General features: G+C 40.8%; 1 protein-coding gene across 2 annotated transcripts in view; it reads left to right on the forward strand.

Moving 5' to 3' along the window:
- LOC126106876 (persulfide dioxygenase ETHE1, mitochondrial) overlaps positions 1-18461 on the forward strand; it is a 54683-nt gene extending 36222 nt beyond the window's left edge. For both annotated transcript variants that reach the window (XM_049913276.1, XM_049913275.1), the window contains one exon: positions 17911-18461. In XM_049913276.1, the coding sequence (XP_049769233.1) occupies positions 17911-18029 (119 nt within the window). In that variant the 3' untranslated portion in view covers positions 18030-18461. The remainder of the gene's footprint in view (positions 1-17910) is intronic.
- Positions 18462-26607: the final 8146 nt, after the last annotated feature.

Below are 26607 nucleotides of genomic sequence, written 5' to 3' on the forward strand. Positions count from 1 at the left end.
CACCACATTTTTGCAGGAACATCTATTGCACTCAGCTTATGTGGCTGTGTGGTGTGGTTTCACAAGTTCCTTCATACCCTATCTGTTTCTCCGAGAAGATGACACCTTGTGGGTCTGTTAGGTATGCAGTGACATCTGCCTGTTATAATGACTTCCTTGTGCAACATGTGATTCCAGCTTTGCGAGAATGTAGCAGTCCACACAGTTATTTTCATACAAGATGGGACCCCACCAGATGTCACCTGCCACATGAAAGATTTGCTTTGGGGAACCTTGATTTATATCAGCATCATTTCCAGATGTGTGGCCTTCCAGATACCCTGACCTAAATCCATGTGACTTCTGGTTGTGGGGAAAACTGAGAGATCGTGTCTATCAAGGGTATACCTGGACTCTTCTTGATCTGAATGATTGCATATGATGACATATTGTTCTGATTACTCCGGATATGCTGCGAACAACTGTCAACCATGCCATGTTTTGGATGCAGAATACTGCTGTGTTGGGAGACCGTATTGCACACATGTTGTGACTTGTGAGCCTATCCTAATAAACGTGCCACGTGTTTGATCATTCCCCCACTTTTCCTGCATTTGTACCACATACTGACTGCTTACAGCGCCATATTTTCAGCTGGTGGCAGAAAGTGTGACTGTTATTTCTTCATGAACTCTGTGAATGCACTGATTGATGCACATATCTTTTGTTTCTGCACTCTGCAATGTATGCAGTCCGTACTGCACAACTCAGAACACCAGTTGAGTTATAACCACCTGTTCCTATCATAATATTCATCTTTAGTTTTGAGATCAACTTAACAGACAACATTTGATTGCATTATGTTCAATCAGTGTGCATATTTTCAGTATTACTGAAAAATCCGGAATCTCATTCTTTTAGTTGCTCTGTATTTAATATACAAAGTCTTGTTTCTGAAATTTATTTTCAGCTGCTGTTTTATTTAAGAGGGTTGACTGAAAAGTAATGCTTCCACCTTCGTAACTCTTCAACAGTTGGCAGCATTGGTATGTGGCAGGTACTGGCTTGTTCTGTAGTATCTTCTCTACAGCTCCAGTTGGTGGGAAGCCTTAGCGTTGAACGGTTGTGTTGCTACAGTGTAAAGTATGGAACTCTGCGCAGACAGTCAGTTCAAAAATGGTTAAAATGGCTCTGAGCACTATTGGACTTAACTGCTGTGGTCATCAGTCCCCTAGAACTTAGAACTACTTAAACCTAACTAACCTAAGGACATCACACACATCCATGCCTGAGGCAGGATTCGAAACTGCAACCGTAGCGGTCACGCGGTTCCAGACTGTTGCGCCTAGAACCGCTCGGCCACTCCGGCCAGCACAGACAGTCGCTCAGTGCTATATAAGTAATGTGCAGTCATTGAATTCTTGACAACAGAGGGTGTCACCCCTAAGGAGATTCATCAGAGAATGAAAGCAGTTTATGGTGATTGTGTTGATGTGAGTACTGAGCGTCATTGGGTGACTAAGTTAAAAGATGTTGAGGCAAGAACATCTGACCTGCATGGCAAACAAAGAGTTGGAAGTCCCGTGACAGCAATCACCAAATTTCACAAGCAGAATGTTGACAGATTGATCCAGGGTGATTGTCATATCACTCAGAGAGAAATTGCAAGCACAATTGGCAAAATCAAAAAAGGAAAATGTTTTCCTGAAGCTTGACAATGCCAAACCACACTCTTCACATGCCACCACAGCAGAACGTTACGAGACTGAATCTCACTACCGTACGGCATCCTCCATACAGTCCAGATTTAGCACCATCTGACTTTCATCTGTTCCCGATAATGAAAGACGATCTGCGGGGACATCATTATGCTTCTGATGAAGACGTTGAGAACTGTGAGAGTATGGTTGTGGAAACAGTGTGTCAACTTCTTCCATGACGGCGTCAGAAAACTTGTTAATCATTGGCAAAATGTATCCAATTGGCTGGTGATTATGTGGAAAAATGAGCATTGGTAATTAAAGATCACATTCTAAGAATTATTTCTGTGTTTGATGTATTAAAATATTCCCACCCAAACCCAATTAACGAAGATGAAGGCATTACTCTTCATTCAACCCTAGTATGTTGTAAATGGAGTATTCCTCTATTGTAGTGACTGTAGTATGTTCAAGCTCATATTCAGTATCCAATATCATTTCTGGGTGTAAGAAAATTATACAAGTAGTCCTTATTACTATTAAAATTCAGACTTGAAAATAATATCAGATAATATAACTGATGCAGTTACTCAGTCTGCTGCATCTGAATAGAGTGTGTTACACAAAGAAATAGACAAGAGCTAAGGAGCAATAGTGCTGACTGTCCTGAAGGGTAAATATATAATCATATGAAACAGTGAAAAGTCCTGGTAGAAATATCAACAAGATTGCTACTCACCGTAAAGATGATACATTGAGTTGCAGACGGACACAATGAAAAGACTTTTATACACTGAGCTTTTTTTCCAAAGTCATCGTGGGTAAAGTGTGCCTGCTTGTATAAATGTGTGTGTGTGTGTGTGTGTGTGTGTGTGTGTGTTTCCTTTGTTTTCTGAAGAAGGCTCGGCCAAAAACTTAACAAGTCTTTTGTTGTACTTGATTGCAACTCGGCACGTCATCTTTACAGTGTGTAGTAACCTTTCTTTTTATAATTGTCAGTACAAGCATATTATCCATTTTCAGCAGTGTCCGATGTCTAGCTGTATGACAGCAGTGTATGTTTCTTGTTGTATCTACAGATCGTTACTTGTTGTGTTTTGTTGTTGATTTCCCTTTTCAACTTGCATTCAAAAGCAGCCTCTAACAGCTTGTTTAGACGGATTTTATATTATTAATGAGAGCTAGTGGTTACATTCTTTAGGATGCACACAACATTTAAAATGCTTGTAAACAATTATTTCCTTGTTACAATTTTAGCAAATAGACATTAGTTTTTAGCAAACCTGGCAAAAATAATCTAGTCAGTAGGGTTGACCTTTTTAACAAAGCTACTAATGATCCAGTGCCAAGGGTAGGTCTCATTTAGTTTGTTACACTTGTAAGAATGTGTAGGTGCTTCCTCATGTGCAAGTTGTAAGGCTAGTAACAGTTCTACTTATCTTTTTCATTAAGAAATATGACTTAAAAGTGCTCCTTGGTTAGTAGCCTGCAGTATTACACATATTTCCGATATGATACATCTCTTCCCAAGTTCCAGTGTTGGAAATATTCTTTTTAATTTAGTGATTCCAGATATGTATACTTCTTTCAGAGGTGTTCATCAGTGGCAATAAAGACTGAAAAATAACACTCCTAATTTCAGAATTCAATCACCGATGTAAGCCAGTACTCATTTATTGTCACAGCTGCACAAGGTCATTTACATTTAACACATTCTCTAGTATACTATCATAGAAAGACAGCACATCTCACTTCCCCTCAGGGGCTCAGCATTCGTTGGCTGAGTACGGGCTTGGTGACTCCAGGGTTCCTGAGCTGGTGACTGGTAAGCACTGACAGCCCTGTATCACGGTAAGCTGTAGGCATACTTCAGCGACCACCGTGCGCTGCGGCGGTGGAATGTTGTATGTCTCGGACAATGGAGGTCTTGGCTTCGCCGCCTGGACTGCGAGGAAGGTACACACCTCTATAAAAAAATCCTCAACCTCAAGGTGTGCTACGTGCTGATGAGGTGAATGGCTGTTGAGGTAAAACAATATCTAGTGGGTAACCTCTGGGGTACCTGCCACCCCCAAGTTGTATAAGATTTGCTCAGGCATGCAGGGCTGTGCCTGGGTCAACGGTTGTTTCCCTAGAATCTCGTGGGATCTCTGTGGAACAGTGTTGTCAAATTAATACTCCTGGCGGGATGGGTGTACCGTCAGATAGTACCTACACCCAATCCTCAGAGAGCTTGGTTTGTGAGTCTTCCCAAAAATAAATCTTGGAATCATAGTAACAGGACATTAGTGTGCCATAACACTTTCATTGTAATCAAGTGAACAGGGGAACCTTTGACAAGATCTCCTCTTTCTATATTCACAAGGCATTTGAAGGTATCGCAGGGTTTCTAAAAAAGTGTCAAACGATTTCGTAATGGAACACTTCTAGTTGAAACTGCTAATTCAAACCAAATATCTAAGCTTCTGGGACATAAGGCCTTAGGTGACTACCCAGTCAAGGCTGAGTTGCATAACGCCCTTAATTTTAGTAAGGCTCCGATATAATGGAGGTGGACCCCGTGGAGTTACGTGATGAATGGAAAAATATGGGTGCCACGGAACTGCAGAACTGTATGAGGAGAGTCGATCGCAAATTGGAAAAATCGGCAATATTTATTCTAACTTTTAGTACTCCAGAGTTACCTGAACACATCCTTGCAGGCTATATCCAGCTTAAGGTTCACCCATTTGTTCCTAACCCAATGCGATGCTGCAAATGTCAACGATTTGGTCATAACCAGCTGGGATGTAATGGGAAGGCTATGTGTGGCAGTTGTGGAGACTCAGCTCAAGAATCAGGCAATTCTTGTACACTTCCTCTGAAATGTGTTAACTGCTCCAGAGATCACCCAGTATGGAGCAGAAAGTTGAGGTTTACAATGAGGAGAGGAAAATTCAGGAGTAAAGAGACACATGCCCTGTGGTGAAGCTAAAAAAGCTTTCAAAGCTATGCAACCACCGGTTTTCGCTACTTCTTTTGCATCAGCCCTTGAGACGCCAATCGCTAAATGTGATTCCTCCACACAAACAAAGACCATAGATTCAATTACGAGCACATGCACTTGTCTATGTACCTGTGTGGGGAAATGCTCCACTTGAAACTGAAGTCATTCGGAAGCCATTGGCAATAGGCTTACCACCTAAGCCACATTCCACTACCCAACATCAGAAGCCAACTGAGCCATCCCCACAACCCAGGCAACCACCTCCTCCCACCAGTAAAGAAAAATGTCCATCAAAAACATAGTTCTAAGTCCAAGAAAGTGGTTGTTTAACCTTCGGACTGGCGAGGGCTCCCCTTTCTGATGGGAACTATGCTCTTTAGGATATGGACTTCCAATCGGAGGAACCGGAGAGCGAGGAACCAGCTAATGTTTCCTCTGACCTTCCGGTAAATCACTGCCTCTGAGGGAGGAAGACAAGAACGACCAGCACTAACCTGGCTTCCACAGAGACTTCTGTATTGCAGTGGAATTTGAAGGATATCGCTCCCATTTGGAAGCATTGCAGCTACTGGTCCAGGAGAAACTGTTCTGCAAATGCTTACAAGAAACACATCTTAGTCACCAACACAACTGCATTACGGAACTACCTATACAAGGAGGACAATTCTGCTGAAGACAGGGCTAAAGGTGGAATGGCTGTTTTCATAGGTGACAGATGCCACTCCTCTCCTTGACCCTCTTACGACAACCATGCAAGCAATTGCTGTGAAAGTTCTCGCACCCTTTAATATCACAGTGTGTTGTTTGTACCTTCTCCCTAATGATGCTTTAGATGCAGATGCACTGGCAGAACTCTTCCGGGCACTCCCAAGCCCATTCCTTCTTGTGGGGGACTTCTCTGCACACAATGTGCTGTGGGGCTCGGTTACCACTTGCTCCACGGGTCAGATGATGGAGTGACTTGTCCATTCTGAGAGTATCTGCCTTCTGAATGCAGGTCAGATGACACATTTTTCTACAAATTCAGGGTCACTTTTCAGCCATTGACCTTTGGTTTTGTTCCCCAGACACTGCAGACTCAGTTCAGTGGGAAGTGAATGCAAATTTACATTCTAGTGACCACTTCCCAGTGTGGATCCGTCGGTCAACTAGGACAGTTGCCGATAGGAGACCACACAGTGCATGATACAAAGGTCAAATTTCTTACAGTACAGTTGACAGGCTAGTTTTGAACAAAATGATTGTGCACAAGAAGTGATGGCCCATATCATTTGTGAGATCCAACGAGCTACCTCAGAGTCCATCCTCGGGTCTAGTAACCACCTTAGACGACGGCCTGTACCTTGGTGGAATAACAACTGTCGTTTGGCAATCAGGGCCAGACAAACAGCTCTGTGGAACTGAACACTGTCCAACTACTGACCATCTTCATGCCTTCAGATCTGTGAGAGCACATGCGAGGCAAGTGACAGGAGAACGGAAGAGGGCTTCCATTAATCGGTCCACTTCCACTGTGCAACTTTGGGAATCAGTAAGACGGATTTCAGGCAAGGTTAGTACACATCCCCTTACGGCCCTGTCAAGTAATGGAGTCTTGGTGTACATGCCAGAAGATATGGCGCAGGTTTTAGCTGCACACTTCTTTGCTGTTACTACGTCATCCAGACAAGCTACTGCTTTTCAGGTGTTCCGTAGGACTGCAGAGATAAAGTGGCTCAATTTCTTCTCGCATAACGTGGAAGTCTACAATCTTCCATTCTCCATGTGGGAATGGGAATCAACTTTCTCTGCAGCCAGAGACACTGCTCCAGGACCTGATGAGATCCATTATGCCATGCTTTGTCACCTTTGCCCTGAAGCTCTTGTTTCAGTCATATCTGGTTTGATGGACAGTACCCCATGACTTGGAAGGAGGCAATATTGATTCCATTCTGGGAAACAGGCAAGGATCATAGTGCCCCTCACAGTTACTGGAGTATCGTCCATACCAGTTGTGTGGGTAAGACTCTTGAACGCATGGTCAACCGCCGTCTCGTCTGGCTGCTCGAATCCCACAGTCACTTGACCCTCTCCCAGTGCCATTTCAGGTGCTACTGTTCCACCCTTTGACAACTTAATTCTACTGGAGACAATGATATGGGAGTCTTTCACACCTTGAAACCATTTGGTTTGTGTGTTTTTTGACCTTGAAAAAGCATATGACACTACTTGGTGGTACAACATCCTTCGCCAACTTCATGACTGGGGATTACGTGAATGCCTTCTGCTTCTTATCCAATCCTTTCTCAAGGACCAGCATTTTCAGTATCGTGTTGCCGATGCTATGTGTGGTGTCACCGCCAGACACCACACTTGCTAGGTGGTAGCTTTAAATTAGAGATGGGCAAAACTGTTCTTTTCAGAGATTGGATCAGAACTGTTCACTCCCTGAAATGAATTAGCTCTTTTTCATGACTCACCACTCATTTACAATAGAAAATCAATGGAAGGCACATTGCCCTTTAAACTTGGTTTATTCCAGTACTATACCTGTATTTTGATCTTATTTGATCCTGTTTTGAAGTAACACAGATAATGAGTAAGAATTTTGTATTGTTTATTGAAATTTCCACGATATGACAAAGTTTTGGATTATTGATTTATTTTGCACTATCGTGGTTTTTTGGGTGATCGGAAAATGTTGTAACTTGAGATTTACATTAACAATATATTTGGCTATAATGTATTAAAATTTCATTAACCTCATACAAATACATCGCAAGCCATATATTTTTAAAGTGAACGTTTCCTTCCGAAGATGCCTAAAATCGCAAAATCCGGACCAGAATAAGAAAAAAAAATATAAATTTGACTGTAAAACGAAAGTGCTGCATATAGCCTTACGCAGAATAAAACAAGGAAAATATTGCTGTATCACATTTTGCGATACGTTTATCGGTTAGCTCGTAATTAAAGCGTAAATTCGAGTGTCTTTAATAAAAATCCTATAGTAAGAGGAGTCGTCAGGAACCTAATCTAATCAGTTTAAACAAAGAAAAATAAAATAAAAACAATTGATGTATACATAACATAATAATGTAATATACATAGCGGTATTACTACGAAGAACAATATCCAGTAGACCGAACTCCGATGCAGAGGCGCTGAGTCGAGCAGGTCGAGCCGCGAGCTGTATTACTGCGTGAGCTGAGACCGCAGAGACCAGAGTGACACCTGAGTCGCTTTTCTCTACGCTCTGGCTAGAGTCGAGACGGTGGGGTGAGCGTTGAGCGGGCGAGTTCCGAGGGTGGGGGGGAGCGGTGAACTCACACGCTCCGAGACAAATCGTCCGTTCCCTTGCGAGCAGGTTGTTGCAAGTAGTTCCTATGTTATCCGCTAGGTGGCTCTCTGTCCTGTTGCTCGCATCAACTGCCCAGAGGGCAGGACGTGCGACTGAAACGATCGCCGACAGAGTGCGATGCGAAGTTACGCTGCGCCAGACACTGCAGGCGGCAGACGACGCACAGAGACGGCACGGCATATGTGAAACACAAAATCCAATGGGGCACTGCACAATGAAGGCAGCCAAGGTAGAAGCAGGGCAGAGGCCGGCGCTGGCTGTGTTGTGTGGCGTGCACTGTGCTCTGACCAGCAGAGGCGCTGCTGATATGCTCCGTCTCTCTCTCTCTCTCTCTCTCTCTCTCTCTCTCTCTCTCTCTCTGCCGTGGTAAACGTTTGGAGCTACCATTCTTTTTTTCTGAATCACTGATTGTTCACTCCTTTGAAAGATTCAACTCTATGAATTAGTTCAAGAGCGGATCCCCCATCTCTACTTTAAATCGGCCGTGGTCCATTAGTACATGTCGGACCCGCGTGTCGCCACAGTCCGTAATTGCAGACCGAGCGCCACCACACGGCAGGTCTGGAGAGACTTACTAGCACTCGCCCCAGTTGTACGACGACTTTGCTAGCGACTACACTGACGAAGCCTTTCTCTCATTTGCCGAGAGATAGTTAGAATAGCCTTCTGCTAAGTCCATGGCTACGACCTAGCAAGGCGCCATTCGCCTTACAGTGCTTGTATTGAAAGAGTCTTATTTGTATCGTCAGGAGCGATGTACCACAAGGATGAATTAAAGTTAAGTATTAACGCAGCTACGTACTTTTCTTTATAGCATTCATCACGTATCCTGTTTCAGACCTCACGCCAGCCGGCATGTGTGTACGCGTGCATTTCGGTTACCCGTCGCTGTGGACGGGCTGTCTTGTCAGTCCACAACACTATGTCTGACTGCTATGTTGAGGAGAATGGGGCTCCTCAGGGCAGTGTCCTTGTTTGCCATTGCTGTCAGTGGCATTTCCCCTGGAGTCAGGAACCCTATCAAATGCTCTTTGTTTGTGGATGACTTTGCAATCTTCTACTCTTTCTCTGATCCTACGACGACGATTACAACATGCCAGCTACAGTTGGCCATTAGGACGCTGGAAACCTGGACCAGGACAACTGGTTTTCAGTTTTCACCTGAGAAAACTACGTGTCAATTTCAACGCTCGTTGAAGTTTTAACCAACCAGTGCTCACAATGGGTACAGTATTTTACATTTTAAAGACACTACACACTTTGTGGGTGTATTATTTGACTCGAAATTAACTTGGCTCCCACACCTGAAAGCCCCACGAACAACGGGCTTCCAGTCATTGAATATTTTGAAATGCCTTAGTGGGAAAACATGGGGAGCTGACAGGTCCCACCTCCTGCAGTTTTGTAGGGCATTTGTTCAGTCACGCTTAGATTATGGCAGCGTGGTCTACAGATCGGCCTATTCTGCCTACCTCAAGATGTTAGATGCTGTGCACCATGAGGGCATTTGGGTATTGACTGGAGCCTTTTGGACCAGCCCAGTTCAGAGTCTGTGTGCAGAGACTGGTGAACCACCACTCTGGATACAGCGACGTATCCTTTTGGCTCGACAGGCGCTGAAAATCTGAGTGTCACCTCAGTCATTGACATTTAGTTCTGTGATACAACCCACCTATGAATGGGTGTTCAGGAATTGGCCCCATGCGACCGAGCCATTTGCGATACGTGCCACAGACTGTCTCAAGGATCTGGAACTATCAGGCATCAAAATACACAGCCAGCGATGGAACACATTGTGCCTTGGTGTCTTCAGAGGCCCAAAGTGATTTAAGCTTGACACAGTACAAAAAAACTTGTACTCCAGATTTTGTTTTTACAACTTTGTTTTCGCCCATTTTAAGTACGTGCCACAGTTTTATGATTGTTTATACATATGGATCCCAGCAAAGGAATGCTCTGTTGTTCTGCTGGTTTCCCTGATAGTTTTTAATGTTCGTCTTCCAGAACAATTTACAAATTATGATGCGGAATTATATGCCACTCTGATGGCACTGGAGAGGTTTCACAAAGATTACCATACAAGGTTACTTCTCTGTTCAGACTCTCTCAGTTCACTGCAAGCACATCACCAATGCCCCACCCCATTGCATGCTGTAATCTCCTTTTCTGACAGGCACATCATGTGTCCGTGGGAGACTGAATGGTTGCAGGTGACAGACAACAAACTGCAGTCACTCAAATCGACCACAAAGTCTTGGCGGGCTTCATGTCAGCCTCACCACTGGAAGGAGGTTCTGCTTACCAGACTGCGCATCAGCATAGCTCTTTAACACCTGGCTTCCTCCTTCGGCAGGAGGATCCACCACTCTGTGAAGATTGTGGTGTTCCACTTTCAGTTCAGCGTTTTGTGGCTACGTGTATCCTAGATACTGATATTAGAGCAGCATTCAGTCTCGCTGGAGATCAGCCCACCATCCTTGCAGATACCAATTCCAGTGTTAGAAGGGTTGTGAAATTTTGTGAATTGTCAGGTCTCGTCCCTAAATTGGTGGGGAAGGGTGGCAGACTTTAATACATTATAAACTGCTCCACATGTGTGAGCAGCCTTTGTTCCCACCGACGAGATTTGCATGATGACTTTGTCAGGGTGCTGATCACAGTGATGTAGAGTGCCTCCTAAACCCATATCATCATCATCACCACAACCTACATGTTTCGGAAAATATGCCACACATCATAGAAATTCTGTAAAATGTTTCGTATTACTTGTTATATAAAAAAATGAAAATGGTAGTTTCAACAATTGCCTGGATCTGCCTTTCACGACAATGCTGGTTTGTGACATTCACTGGGAGTGCTGTGGGTGGCCAGTAACTCTAAAGACAAGTAAAATTTGCAGGCATGCTTTTCATTTTCAATCAGCAAAACTCCACATGTTAGTGATATGTACTTATCACTGCAAAAAATAATCCTAAAAATGTTTTAGATTATCTTTGGCATGTTTTTTGTGTTAAAAACGTGCTACTACTCTCCGTGAATACTACATATGCACAAACATCTTCCACACACAGTATACATATTTATTATTTATTTATTTATTGAGATTTTCCTTTATACAAAGGTTTATCTCCAACATAACAAATACCTGGAAATTATTACATTGTTACATAAGATCTTAATTGATCTCCTCAGGCCCCTCCAGCTGTTTTGATCTTGTGCATCTTCTTCCTCTGTGCAAGGTCTTCCCCTTGCGAATTGAAAATTTGCTTCCTGGTTGGCATAGGGGGTCCTCTTCTCTTCTTTCCCTCTGGTTCCCATTCCAGGATCATTTTCGGTATTCTGGCTTCCTCCATTCTTCTTGCATGCCTGTATCATTGTAACTTCCTTCTATCCATCATAACATGTGTTCTTTCACTTACTTACATTCACTTCATTATTTCATCATTTCTTATTCTCTCTTATGTATACATTTCAGCTGGTCTTCTCCAGAAGTCCATTTCTACCACTTGTAATTTTTCTTTGTGTGGTTCAGACTAGTAGTCCTTGTCTTAACTCCATACATAAATATGCTCTCTAATATCAATTTATATATGATTTTTTTGGTTAGGTTTATTACATTTCTGCTCCATAAGATTAAGTTGAGCATCCCAGTGAGCTTCCTTCCACTGCTAAATCTTTATTAATTTCTGCCTCTGATTTCCCTTCTGCCTCTTAAATGGAAACCAAATAATAAAGTATTGACATTCTTACTTCTCTTTCCCCTCTATGTATAAGTCACCTGAATCATTGGTAAAGTATTCTGTTTGCAGATTATTAATCTTCAATCCCCAGTTCCTGTATTCCATAATTTGAATCCTCCCCGTCTTGTGCTATAACTGCTTGACCACCAGCAAATAGTAGGTGATGTAAATAAACTCAGTCTTTAATTTCTAGACCCATTCCATTGCATTTGCGAGACCAGGTCTCTAATGCCTATATAGTTTTTAAATAGTGTAAGTGACATGGGGCAGTCTTGTAACAGATATTTGCTTGTTCTAAATTTCTGTGAAATATATAATGTTTTGTATTATTTTAATTAAAGTACCCTTTATGTTCACCATATGTAATGCTCTCCAAAGTAGTGTTTTCTGGGCAGTATTATATGCTTTTTCTAAATCTATGAAGGTTAATCCTATGTTTTTTGATTGCTCCTTATGTTTCTCTAAGATCTGTTGTAATGTGAAAATATTGTGCAAGCATGATCTACCAGTTGTGAAGTCAATTTGTTCTTCCTGGGTTTTGAAATTTATTTACAGCTTGTTTTTAACTATTTTTCCAAACATTTTCTTTAATGTGTTTACAGCACAAATACCTTGATAGTTCGAGCAGCTTTTGTGGCCATTTACTTAAATATGGTATTAATTTTCTTGGGTATTGAATCTCCATGTAACATTTTATTGAATAACCGCATTATTAGTTCCACAATTTTGTCACCGCCATATTTTAAGAACTCAGTATTGATGCTGCCTGGTCCAGGTGATTTACTGTTCTTCTCCATTCTTAATACCTTACTCACCTCGCTTTCTAAAAGTTGGACCTTCTCTTGCTGTTCCTTCACTTTCACTCTTCGTTCCTCCAGATATTCTCTATCCTCATTTAATAATTTCTGGAAATATTCACCTCGTTCATTTTGTGTTGTCAGTTAAACATTGGTTTTGACTTTCATCCCTTGTTGAAGCTCTTTTAATACTGACCACACTTCTTTCGTTCTCCCAAATCCTAGTTTGCTATTGACATTGGCACTTGCCCTTCCCCAAGCTATATTCTTTGCTGTCCTTATTTTTTCATTGCTTTGTTCTTCTTTTCCTTGTTCATTGTTCTTGTTGCTCCCAATTTATAATCCAGCCATTGATTAAATGCGTTTCTCTTTTCTTTAATTGCCACCTCTATTTCATCCGACTGTCAGTCTGCTGTACAGCTGTGGTTGTTTTCTCTTGTGCCCAGCACCTCTGTTGCTATATTTATAACATTAGTTTTTAGTATTCATATATTTTATCTGTACTTTCTTCAAATGATTCTTTTTATGTCCTTTCCAGTCTGGCAGCAAAGAATGTTTATATGCTTTCATCGCATACACTTTCAGCATTGAAGTGTAGATTTCGAGCTTTCTCAGCACAATTTGTTTTAGTGTTGTTAGTATCATTCTTTTTATTCTTCCATGGCCAAAAACTTGTCATTTTCACTAGGTAATGGTCTGATCCTTAGTGGTTCCTCTGTAAGATCTAACATCTGTTGTCTTGAAACTACTTGTCTGTCTAATGACAATATAATCTATTATAGAACGGAGTTCTCTAGTATTATGTCGCTAAGAATATTTATGAATATCCTTGTGTGTAAAAAATGTGTTGATAATTTTCAGATAACACGGTTCACAAATTCCAATCATTCTCCATTGTCTTATATTCTGTCTCTCCATATTTTCCCACTATCGTATACGATTCTATAATTCCTACTCTTCCATTCATATCCTGCATGATAATCACTTCCTTCCTTCTTGGGATTTTTTTCTACAGTCTCTGTAAGGACTGTCCAGAAAGTAACTTTCTCCAATAATTACAACTTCCTTGGCAAATAGTCATTTCCACCAAAATAATACAGTCATTAGTAAACTTCCAATTTGTGATTCTGTTTTTCCATGATTTCATTATCATAATGGAGACTCCTGCTTTGGCTCTTATCACTTAAGACACCCACTCCAAATATGTACATAATTACCAAATTGTTGTTCTCCTTTGCCTTTCCTCTGGGTCTTCGAGAGTACGTTGTCATCCATTTTGAACATGTCAAGTTCTGTTGGTAGTATATTTAGTTTTGTGTAGATACCTTGCATGTTCTAGCATCCAAATGTCATTTTCCTTTTTTCTTCATCAGTTCATTGCCCAAGAGTTTTTCTGAGGAATATTATTCGGTTTTCTAGCATTTTAATTTTTTCACGCGAGTGAGGAGCTGGCTCACTGCACAACCCCCAACCTGGGGGAGCAGCTAATTTATTCTCAAGGTTTTCTTCCTTTAGCCTTTGATAACCTAGTATTTTGCTACCAGGCAGCAGCCACTAGTTTTGATCCACTCCATCTATTTTATTTCCTGGATACCCACCATATCTGGTGAGTATTCCTCTACCCGCCACTTGTGGAGATGCCCGCCCCGTTGGGAGACTAGCAACTCCACAAGAGAGAGTCTGTATTTGCAGATCTTATTATCAGCATATTTTCTGAACTATGACTTTAAAAGAGTACATTCTAGCCCTTGTTGCCAAAAGAATATCTTTTAAGTAGTCCAGCAACAGACTCTGATGAACACTTCAAATGGCCAACAAAGCAAAGACTTTGAGTTTCAGATAACTGCATATTAGAAACATTGAACTCATTGTTACCAAAAATACAAAAAAGTTTTTGATCAGTTTACAGATTTTTACATGAGGCTTTAACAAACTTTTAGACAGATACAGGCTGTATTTTTTAAAACAACTTTGTACAGGTTTTCTGTTAAAATTGATGGCAATGGAACTGTGTGGTTTTATTTTCTTTCTTGCAGTCTGTTTTAATTACAATAGCAGGTCATTTAAAGCATTAGACAAATTGTTTCTTCTGTGTGTATTCTTTCTCTTTATTTCAATAATGTAAGAAAAGATAGATCACTACTCACCATAAAGATAACAAGCTAAGTTGCAGACAGGCACAATTAAAAAACACTTACATATAAGCTTTCAGCCTTAGCCTTCGTCATTCAGGAGGATAATTTTTCAAACCCGCATTCGACCATCCTGATTTAGATTTTCTGTGATTTCCCTAAATCGCTTCAGGCAAATACCGGGATGGTTGCTTTGACAGGGCATGGGCAAATTCCTTCCCCATCCTTCCCAAACCCAATGGGACCTGTGACCTCACTGTTTGTTCCCCCTCCACCAGCCTTCATCATAAAAGGAGAAGCATGCACCATTGATTCACACAAGCAAGCACAGCTCACAGGCACATGACTGTCAACTCCGACAGCTCAGGCCAGAATGCCTCATATGTAATTTTAAATAAAAATTGTATACACAGCTATGTTCTGTTTTGTTTTCTTCCTCACAGTCAGTTTTAACAGAAAGCAAGAAAGATATATTTATGGCTTACTAGCTTATGGTTAGAATACTACTATGGAATCTGAACAATCTTAAACTTTGTGATTGTACCCACTTGCAGATTAAAAGTATTCAAAATGTTGTCATTGAAAGTACTATCCTCACAGATTGGGCAGCAGGAGAAGTCTCTCGTATCTCATAACCAATGATCCCATCTGATTTCTCCAGTTGGGGCTTCATCGGCAATAATAATAAACAAGACTCATTGTCAGAGGGGGGGGGGGGGAGGGGGAGGAAGAGGATATGGACAGATGATGAAGTGGGGGGGGGGGGTGAGGAGGAGAGGGACAGAGAGGGAGGGATTGGAGGAGGAGGATAGATATGGGTGGTAGGAGGAGATGGGCAAAGAGAGAGGGGGGGGGGAGGGAAGGAGGAGATGAGCAAAGAGGGGAGGAGGAAATTAGGACATATATCCAATTCCTACTCATATTTAGCAATTGCAGTGCATTTATATGATCGATGGACAAGAAAATTAGTCAGCCCCCAGGAGCCAACTCGCTAATACTGTGTAATGTACCACCTCTAGCCTTGATAATGGACTCAATTCAGTGATGAAGAGAGCCCACAAGTTTCTTCAGGTTTGCCGTATCCAGCTAAAGCCATTTAATGATGATTAGGTCCCATAGAACTACCAAATTCCTGAGATTTTGAGTGCTGCATTTCACTCACTGTTCCAAATAGTCCCAGAAGTTACCAGTGGGTAATTCCATGTCTCTTCAATGCATCACTCCACCTGACCCACTCAGATTTCTTTTAAATTTGGCACAAATAGAGATCCAGGTAAGAGATGATAAACTACCAGTCAAGTTGCAGGAGTGGGCTCGAGTGCTTGTCAAATTGGGCCTACATGCGGCGAGTCATGGTTGTCTGGCTCAGTCGGTAAAGCGCTTGCCCAAGAAAAACAACGAACTCTACTGTAGTGTGAAAATTGTTTCTGGAAATAGCCCGCCAGGCTCCAATATCCTTTCTTCCAAGAGCATTACTCCCGAAAGTTTCACGGGAGCACTTCTGTGAACTCTGGAAGGTACGAGATGAGGTACTGACAGAAGTAAAGCTGTGAGGGCAGTTCGTGGTCATGCTCGGATAGTTCAGTCAGTAAAGTACTTGACTGCGAAATTTAAGATGCTGTTTTCGAGTACAAGTCCAGTACACATTTTTAATCTACGAGGAAGTTTCGTCCAGGTTTGTGGTCACAGCATCCTGTACAAGTGGGCCCAAGTCATCATCTCTTACAATCTAAACGACACCCTGCACATACTGGGTTAAATGCCACATTGGGCTATCAGCACACTTGACTTGTCTCACTGAACTATGTGCCTCCAGATGTCTGCGTGGCATGAAAAGTGATAACTGACTCTAAATAATGAAAACTGTGAAGCTATCCATATGAATACTAAAATGAATTCATTAAATTTTGGTTCTATGATAAATCGTACCAAATCTGTCAGTTCAACTAAATACATAGGTGTTACAATTAAACCAACTTAAATTGGAGTGATCATATACAAAATGTTGTGGGGAAGCCAGACCAAAGACTATATTTTTTTGGCAAGAGACTTAGAAAATGCAGAAGGTCTACTAAAAAGATTGCCTTCACAACAGTTGTCTATTCTCTTATGGAGTATTGCTGCATGGTATGGGATCCGTACCAAATAGGCTCTATGAAAACACTGAAAAAGTTCAGAGAAGGGTAGCTCTTTTGGTGTTATTACGTTCTAGGGGAGACTGTTGCAGATATGGTACACGAGTTGGGGTGGCAATGATTAAAACAAAGGTGTTTTTCATTACAGTGAGATCTTTTCACGAGATTTTGATAATGTACTTTCTTTTCTGAATGTAAAAATGTTTTGTTGATGGCAACCTACTCTGGGAAAAATGATTAGCATAATAAAATAAGAGAAATTACAGCTCACACAGAAATATTAGGTGTTCGTCTCCTCCTCCCATCCCCTGCGCTATTTGGGAGTGGAATGATAGTCTAAAAGTGGTTCAATGAACCCGCTGCCAGGCATTTAAATGTGAATTGCAGAGAACACTTGTAGATATAGATCTAGCCAGCTACCATCCAATTTCTCTGTTGTTCTGCCCAGTGAAGACGTGCAACTTTGTGCCGTTGTGATCAATGTCCTTTTGTAAGATACCTATCACCAAATGTCTACTTCGTGCAGTTCCCCTCACAGTGTTTGCGCAGAAACTGGTTGAAAGAGGCCTGCATTCACCAACTGTAGCAATCCCTGTCAGATTTGAAATTGGTTGTAATTGAAGTGATGTGATACGTGCCTTCAGTCCCTGTCTGTTAGGATTTTTTGATCATCCCTCTTATGCCATGTTTGTATGTGGAACATCATGTGTTGATACTCCAACAATCTAGGCAGTTTGATTCATGTGGTCACTAGCAAGTCATTATGTCACACCTCCACATCGAGCCATCTGTCGGGCTGCGCTCATTGCACGCAACTGACCAGTACATACATGCCACACCATTGTCATGACTTACGTCAGTGTTGGAGGATCACGTGATCATGTGTTACCAGTTCTACCCCTTATACAGTGTTTAAAACAACTAGTGTGTTTAAGGGGATGACTAACATTTTGTCTGATGAGCTTATTCTTTGGAGAGAATAAATATATGAAGAATGTGATGTTTATTTTGTTTGTGATTTTTGTGGTCCAGGAAAGCAGAAGATTGTTGTTCAGGTGCTTTTCATTATGAACACATGCCTCATACCTGACATTCTTTCAGATCGGGCTGTGCCGGCAAATCGCGTGTGTGGCCTTCACGACCTGCCACCTCTTCCTGGTGATAAGAAGAAGCCTGTTAAAAGAGACGACACTCCACAGGAGGCACCTCCTGTGCTATAACCTGCATGAAAATTTTCAATATGTAACCAGACATACAAAACTGTACAGCTTCATTTAGGTATATTAGAAATAAAAGCATGAAAATTAGTTCAAGTTTATTTTTATTGAAGTAACTAAATTTTAATAATCTAGACAATTGTCATTGTTAAAAAGAATGGTGACTTGCATCAAACTTCCACAGAGTACACATTGTTTACATGAAAAGTGAAAGCTATGTACTTTGTGTGCTCTGTTATGCTGTAGCTTTTTCTGTGATTCAATAATGGTGCTATTCAGACTGTAGAATACCTAGTCTTTAGGTGAAGGGTTTCCTTATACTGGCTCCAGCCGGCAATGCTTGAAAATTACTTAGCATACTTAATTTCCATTCCAAAGTATCACCTGTACATGATAAAATAAGTGATACAAAAACAAGTATAGTTATAAACTTTTGTGAGGCTGATTTATTTCTAGCAAATGACTATCGTGATGATTATATTGCTGGTGGTATATTTTATAAAGTACATGTAAATTACTGTTTTACAAAAATGGTATATTTTTACAAAGTAAACAAGTACAAGTTTTACAGATTAGACTGAATAGTGGTATGCTTTATATTGTTGTAATGAAATACTGTTTTTATGAATGTTAATAATAAAATTTACAATGTATTGAAGACAGACATTTTTTGTATACTTCACAGCATCCTTACCATATCATTCTCAGACCGATTGGTTGTCAACATGGATCCTCTTCCAACATGATGTCAGGGATCATTCATAACATGGTGACTGTCCCAGAAAAATAATTAATAATGGTAGGTATGCAATTAACACACAATTGATCGGCTGGATTGTCAAGGAAAATTTCTCTTCTATTCAATGATATGCACCTACTGCAGTTGCCGAAGGAGAATTAAAATATGCATTTTGTTCAGAGCTAAATGGAGTCCTGAGACAAAGTAATTGTGGAAACATGAAAATTTTAATTAGAGACATGAATGCAAAAGTTGGTGCATAAAGGGGAGGGCTTGAACACATCATGGGTGTACACTGCACTGGAAGTAGAAGTGAAAATGGTGAACTGCTGATATGCGCACTGAGCAGGCTCTAGTCATTGGAGGCACACTGTTTCCACATCACATATACCATAAGATAATGTGGATCTTGCCAGATCAGATTACTGAAAATCAGATAAAACACAGTCATTAGCTGCAAGTTTTGACATTATGTTAAATGTAAGAAATAAGAGAAGAGTGAACATTGAAAGTGACCGTTACACTCGTTTTAGGTCAGTTCATGTTGGAGATAGTTGCAAGTGGAATAGATCTGCAAGGTTACAAGACCAAATATAAAAGAAAGCTTTGCCCTTGAACTGCAAAACACATTCCAGATCCTCCCTAACAAAACCTTTATGCAGGAAGGAATTGAAACAAGCTGGAAAAAACTTAAAGCCAGTTATTTAGATGCTGGGAAGAACATATTGTGATTTAAGGCACATCAAGAAAGAATGGATCTCTGATGACATGAAATGAAATTAACTACAGGAAAGAACGAACACAAAAGGTAAATGTTTGTAAGACAAGAGCACAGAAGATCGAAGTGTATGAAGACTACATGGAAGCAAACAGAGTGAAATGGAGGTAAGTTGAGATAAAAAGAAATGGATAGATGAGCAGGCACAGTTAGCTGAAGAGGCGACAAGACAGGGAAATATAAAGGTGGTGTACAATATCAACAAACGACGCTCAATGGAGAACTTTAGATGTGACCAGTTAAGAGCAAGGGTGGGGTGTGATTACAAACCAACAGACACAGCTACAGAAATGGGAGGAGAATTTTAAAGAGTTGTTAAATTGTAAAGACAACCAAGAGAAAGAGGCAAGTTTTGTCCCAGAGGAATTCAAAGCAGATCAAGATATAAATCTGCAGTGTCCCACAATGGATGAAATTAGAAGCACTCTGAGAAGCCTAAAAAATGCAAAGGCTCCAGGCATAGGCAACATAGCATTGGAGCTTTTAAAAGCCAATATCGAAAGTACTGTTAAAATGCTTCCTCCCCCGCCGAAGCATATCTGGCTCAAAGAGAAATCCCCAAAGGAGTGGAAATGTTGAGTGGTCGTAAAGCTCCCCCCCCCCAAAAAAAAAAAAAAAAAAAAATTTGTTGGACTGTAACAACTGGGATGGTACTACATTGCTGTCAGTACCTAGTAAGGTCCTCAAGAGAATTATTTTAAACAGGATTAAAGATTCAGTTTAAAATCGACTGCATAAAGAACAGGGCAGTTCTCAGGCACTGTGCAGTTACGTCGACCTTATTAATACTCTTAGGGTCATATTAGAGCAAACCAAAGGATTTCACGTACCTGGCATTCATTTATTTTGAAAAGGTCTTTAATTCTCTGAAACATCAAGTGCTGTGTCAGGTGTTGTGGAAGTACGGTATACTACAGAAGATTCTAAACATCATCAAATATCTGTATGATGGCTACAAATGTTGTGTGCTCCACAAGGGAAGTCTCACTGATTCAATAGAAGCAACAACCAGAGTTTGGCAGGGTTTTCAGCAGTTGTTTTCCGATTTGTCCTTAACTCAGTTATGAGAAGAGAGACAGCAGGCAGGAGATGAGGAATCCAATGGGGGATCCATGAATGTCAGGTGGTTTTTGTTTTTGCAGACAACATAGTTTTATTACCTCAAAGGCTGACAGATACGAAAGCTAAATTAAAATCACTGCAAAAAGAAGCACAGATTGCTGGGCTCAAGATAAACATGGATAAAACAAAGGAAATGAAAATGGAACATGGAAGTGCCACTTCTTGTAGGGGAGTAGCAAGTGGAGATTGTCGATTCATTCCTGTATCTGGGTAGTGTGCTGACAGAAGATGGTGGAGCCCAGAGATGATGTGAAGAACCACATAAAGAAGGCAAATGCTGCCTTCATACAACTCTATCCAATATGGAAAAACAGAAACATCACATGCAAAACTAAAAGTAATATTTTTAATAAAAATGTGAAGGCTGACCTGTGTGGCAGTGAAAGCTGGAAAGTAGATAACATTACAGTTACAAAATTTCATAAATAGGCATCTCTGGTGCATAATGGAATATCTGGTGGCCAGAAAAAATAAGTAATGACGATCCTGGAGAAAAGCATACCAGACACCAATAGAAGAACAGATACTTGAGAAAAAATGGAAATGGCTGGGGCACACATTGAGAAAGCCAGGTGGAGCAGTTGAAAAGAAAGCATTGGAATGGATCCCCAAGGAACAAGGAAGAGAGGCAGGTATAGAGGTAAATGAAAGAGTGGTGGAATGGGAATCAAAGTGAGTTAGGAAGACCTGGGCAGAACTGAGGGAAATGGCCAAAGACAAAGACGGATGGTGACTTCTCCCGGATGCCCAATGTCCTCGTAGGGGCCAAAGGAATTAAGTCGAGTCTATGGTTGTTGTTGTTGTTGTTGTGGTCTTCAGTCCTGAGACTGGTTTGATGCAGCTCTCCACGCTACTCTATCCTGTGCAAGCTTCTTCATCTCCCAGTATCTACTGCAACCTACATCCTTCTGAATCTGCTTAGTGTATTCATCTCTTGGTCTCCCTCTACGATTTTTACCCTCCACACTGCCCTCCAATGCTAAATTTGTGATCCCTTGATGCCTCAAAACATGTCCTACCAACCGATCCCTTCTTCTAGTCAAGTTGTGCCACAAACTTCTCTTCTCCCCAATCCTATTCAATACCTCCTCATTAGTTACGTGATCTACCCATCTAATCTTCAGCATTCTTCTGTAGCACCACATTTCGAAAGCTTCTATTCTCTTCTTGTCCAAACTAGTTATCGTCCATGTTTCACTTCCATACATGGCTACACTCCATACAAATACTTTCAGAAACGACTTCCTGACACTTAAATCTATACTCGATGTTAACAAATTCCTCTTCTTGAGAAACGCTTTCCTTGCCATTGCCAGTCTACATTTTATATCCTCTCTACTTCGACCATCATCGGTAATTTTACTCCCTAAATAGCAAAACTCCTTTACTACTTTAAGTGTCTCATTTCCTAACCTAATTCCCTCAGCATCACCCGACTTAATTTGACTACATTCCATTATCCTCGTTTTGCTTTTGTTGATGTTCATCTTATATCCTCCTTTCAAGACACTGTCCATTCCGTTCAACTGCTCTTCCAAGTCCTTTGCTGTCTCTGACAGAATTACAATGTCATCAGCGAACCTCAAAGTTTTTATTTCTTCTCCATGAATTTTAATACCTACTCCGAATTTTTCTTTTGTTTCCTTTACTGCTTGCTCAATATACAGATTGAATAACATCGGGGAGAGACTACAACCCTGTCTTACTCCTTTCCCAACCACTGCTTCCCTTTCATGCCCCTCGACTCTTATAACTGCCATCTGGTTTCTGTACAAACTGTAAATAGCCTTTCGTTCCCTGTATTTTACCCCTGCCACCTTCAGAATTTGAAAGAGAGTATTCCAGTCAACATTGTCAAAAGCTTTCTCTAAGTCTACAAAAGCTAGAAACGTAGGTTTGCCTTTTCTTAATCTTTCTTCTAAGATAAGTCGTAAGGTCAGTATTGCCTCACGTGTTCCAACATTTCTACGGAATCCAAACTGATCTTCCCCGAGGTCGGCTTCTACCAGTTTTTCCATTCGTCTGTAAAGAATTCGCGTTAGTATTTTGCAGCTGTGACTTATTAAACTGATAGTTCGGTAATTTTCACATCTGTCAACACCTGCTTTCTTTGGGATTGGAATTATTATATTCTTCTTGAAGTCTGAGGGTATTTCGCCTGTCTCATACATCGTGCTCACCAGATGGTAGAGTTTTGTCATGACTGGCTCTCCCGAGGCCATCAGTAGTTCAAATGGAATGTTGTCTACTCCCGGGGCCTTGTTTCGACTCAGGTCTTTCAGTGCTCTGTCAAACTCTTCACGCAGTACCTTATCTCCCATTTCGTCTTCATCTACATCCTCTTCCATTTCCATAATATTGTCCTCAAATACATCGCCCTTGTATAAACCCTCTATATACTCCTTCCACCTTTCTGCCTTCCCTTCTTTGCTTAGAACTGGGTTACCATCTGAGCTCTTGATGTTCATACAAGTGGTTCTCTTCTCTCCAAAAGTCTCTTTAATTTTCCTGTAGGCAGTATCTATCTTACCCCTAGTGAGACAAGCCTCTACATCCTTACATTTGTCCTCTAGCCATCCCTGCTTAGCCATTTTGCACTTCCTGTCGATATCATTTTTGAGACGTCTGTATTCCTTTTTGCCTGATTCATTTACTGCATTTTTGTATTTTCTCCTTTCATCAATTAAATTCAATATTTCTTCTGTTACCCAAGGATTTCTATTAGCCCTCGTCTTTTTACCTACTTGATCCTCTGCTGCCTTCACTACTTCATCCCTCAGAGCTACCCATTCTTCTTCTACTGTATTTCTTTCCCCCATTCCTGTCAATTGTTTCCTTATGCTCTCCCTGAAACTCTCTACAACCTCTGGTTCTTTCAGTTTATCCAGGTCCCATCTCCTTAAATTCCCACCTTTTTGCAGTTTCTTCAGTTTCAATCTGCAGTTCATAACCAATAGATTGTGGTCAGAATCCACATCTGCCCCAGGAAATGTCTTACAATTTAAAACCTGGTTCCTAAATCTCTGTCTTACCATTATATAATCTATCTGATACCTACTAGTATCTCCAGGATTCTTCCAGGTATACAACCTTCTTTTATGATTCTTGAACCAAGTGTTGGCTATGATTAAGTTATGCTCTGTGCAAAATTCTACAAGGCGGCTTCCTCTTTCATTCCTTCCCCCCAATCCATATTCACCTACTATGTTTCCTTCTCTCCCTTTTCCTACTGACGAATTCCAGTCACCCATGACTATTAAATTTTCGTCTCCTTTCACTACCTGAATAATTTCTTTTATCTCGTCATACATTTCATCTATTTCTTCATCATCTGCAGAGGTAGTTGGCATATAAACTTGTACTACTGTAGTAGGCATGGGCTTTGTGTCTATCTTGGCCACAATAATGCGTTCACTATGCTGTTTGTAGTAGCTAACCCGCACTCCTATTTTTTTATTCATTATTAAACCTACTCCTGCATTACCCCTATTTGATTTTGTATTTATAACCCTGTAATCACCCGACCAAAATTCTTGTTCCTCCTGCCACCGAACTTCACTAATTCCCACTATATCTAACTTTAACCTATCCATTTCCCTTTTTAAATTTTCTAACCTACCTGCCCGATTAAGGGATCTGACATTCCACGCTCCGATCCGTAGAACGCCAGTTTTCTTTCTCCTGATAACGACGTCCTCCTGAGTAGTCCCCGCCCGGAGATCCGAATGGGGGACTATTTTACCTCCGGAATATTTTACCCAAGAGGACGCCATCATCATTTAATCATACAGTAGAGCTGCATGTCCTCGGGAAAAATTACGGCTGTAGTTTCCCCTTGCTTTCAGCCGTTCGCAGTACCAGCACAGCAAGGCCGTTTTGGTTAATGTTACAAGGCCAGATCCGTCAATCATCCAGACTGTTGCCCCTGCAACTACTGAAAAGGCTGCTGCCCCTCTTCAGGAACCACATGTTTGTCTGGCCTCTCAACAGATACCCCTCCGTTGTGGTTGCACCTACGGTACGGCCATCTGTATCGCTGAGGCACGCAAGCCTCCCCACCAGCGGCAAGGTCCATGGTTCATGGGGGGGGGAGTCTATGGTACTTATTGATAATACAATAGACAAATATGAGGTGTCAGCTAATGAAGTTTTTAGGGATATTGTTAACTGGTTTAACATAAATGATTTTCTGTTAATTACAGTAAAACAAACTATATGCACACACAGCCTCAAAAGAAGAAGAAATAGGAGAATAATTATGTGACCTGCAGATAGGTAGGACGGATAGTTCAAAATACCTGGGCTTACATATTGATAATGAACTAAACTGGTCAAACCACATCCTGGATCTGTGCAAAAGACTGATATACACTGCAACTTAAGCTTTATGCATTGTTTGCTCTTACAGAAATATGTAACCCATTAAATTAGCTTACTGTGGTTATTTTCATGCCATTAGGGCATATGGTATCATATTCTGGGGACCTTTGCCAGTTGCTAGGAAACTGCTATGTGGACATAAAACAACAATAAGAATCATGAGTGGAGTCCATCCTAGAGCTACATGTAGAAATATTTTTAAGGAACTTGATATCTTCACATTCATTGTAGAATATATATTCTCCCCAATGTGTTTCTTAAGGAAAGACTATGAACATGCATACAGTGATATTTCACACACTTGTTCTAAAGCATGTGGTTATTATCCTTTCTGACATTGGTTTCCGCTCCAGCAAGCTCCTGTCTCTCTCAATGTTCTTCCATTCCAAAATCCAATAATGTTTTCCATCTCAGGTCAAAGGTAATATCCTTAAGATCTCACTGGCTGTTTCTTCTTTTAGTTTCTGTGGAATTTTTTTTTTTTTAAGCAGGCTATCGGCCCACAGCCCAGTAAATAAGTAGCAAAGTATCATCTGCAAAGATGGTGAACTAGCAATATTCTGTACAAATAAAAATACATAATAAGAAGTAGGGGGCCTAGAATGGAGCCCAGAGGCACTCCACATGCGATGGTACCCCATTCCGATGATACTGAGACACCTCCTCGATTATCCAATACGATTTTCTGTTTTTGTATGAAAGAATCAAGCCACTTAGCTGCTGCACCACTCGCACCTAGAAATGTAGCTTTATGCAAAAGAATTTGGTGACTGACAGTCAAACACATTTGATAGCTCAAAAAATATTTAAACCATCATAATCTTTTTGTTGGTGGTCTCCAAAATATTCGCAGCAAATGCAAATATTGCATCTTCTGCCAATAACCTCTTTTGAAATGCAAACTGACTTTATCTGATGATATTACGTTCACTGGGGTGCTTAACAATCCTGGCGTGCATTCATTTCTCTAAAACCTTGGAAATACTTGTCAATGGTGAGACTAGTCAATAGTTTGCAATACCTTTCTTATCTCCCTCCTTATACAGGGATTCCACAACCACACACTTAAGCCTTTTGGGAACTATTCCTTGCTTTAGTGATGCATCGAAAATGTGGCAAAGGATTTTACTTATATGGCTGCACCAGTACTTTAATAATTTGATAGATATCCTGTCAACTGCAGTAGAGTTTTTATTTTCAGAGATTTAATGATTCTTTCGATTACCAGAATAATGATTGTTTTAACTTTGATCTGTTGTACTGTGCTAGGTACAATGGCTTGCAAAAAATTATTGGCTTGATTTATGGAGCCTTGCGGTGCTTGTTGTTCTGTTATTGTTAAACATGTATCTTGAATATATCAGCAACTGTGTTTGGGTCACTAACAAGATGATCCTCATTTTTTATTTGGATATTTTCACTGCAAACTGCGCTTCTTCATGTTTGCTTCTTCACATAATTCCAAATAGTTTTTACTTTATTGCTAGAGTTATCGATTCCTGCCTTCAAGAACATATTCTTCGATGCCTGTGTGGTTTTGTTAAGGATTTTATTATACAATT

Source organism: Schistocerca cancellata, chromosome 10 (assembly GCF_023864275.1).
Source record: "Schistocerca cancellata isolate TAMUIC-IGC-003103 chromosome 10, iqSchCanc2.1, whole genome shotgun sequence".
NCBI lineage: Eukaryota > Metazoa > Arthropoda > Insecta > Orthoptera > Acrididae > Schistocerca > Schistocerca cancellata.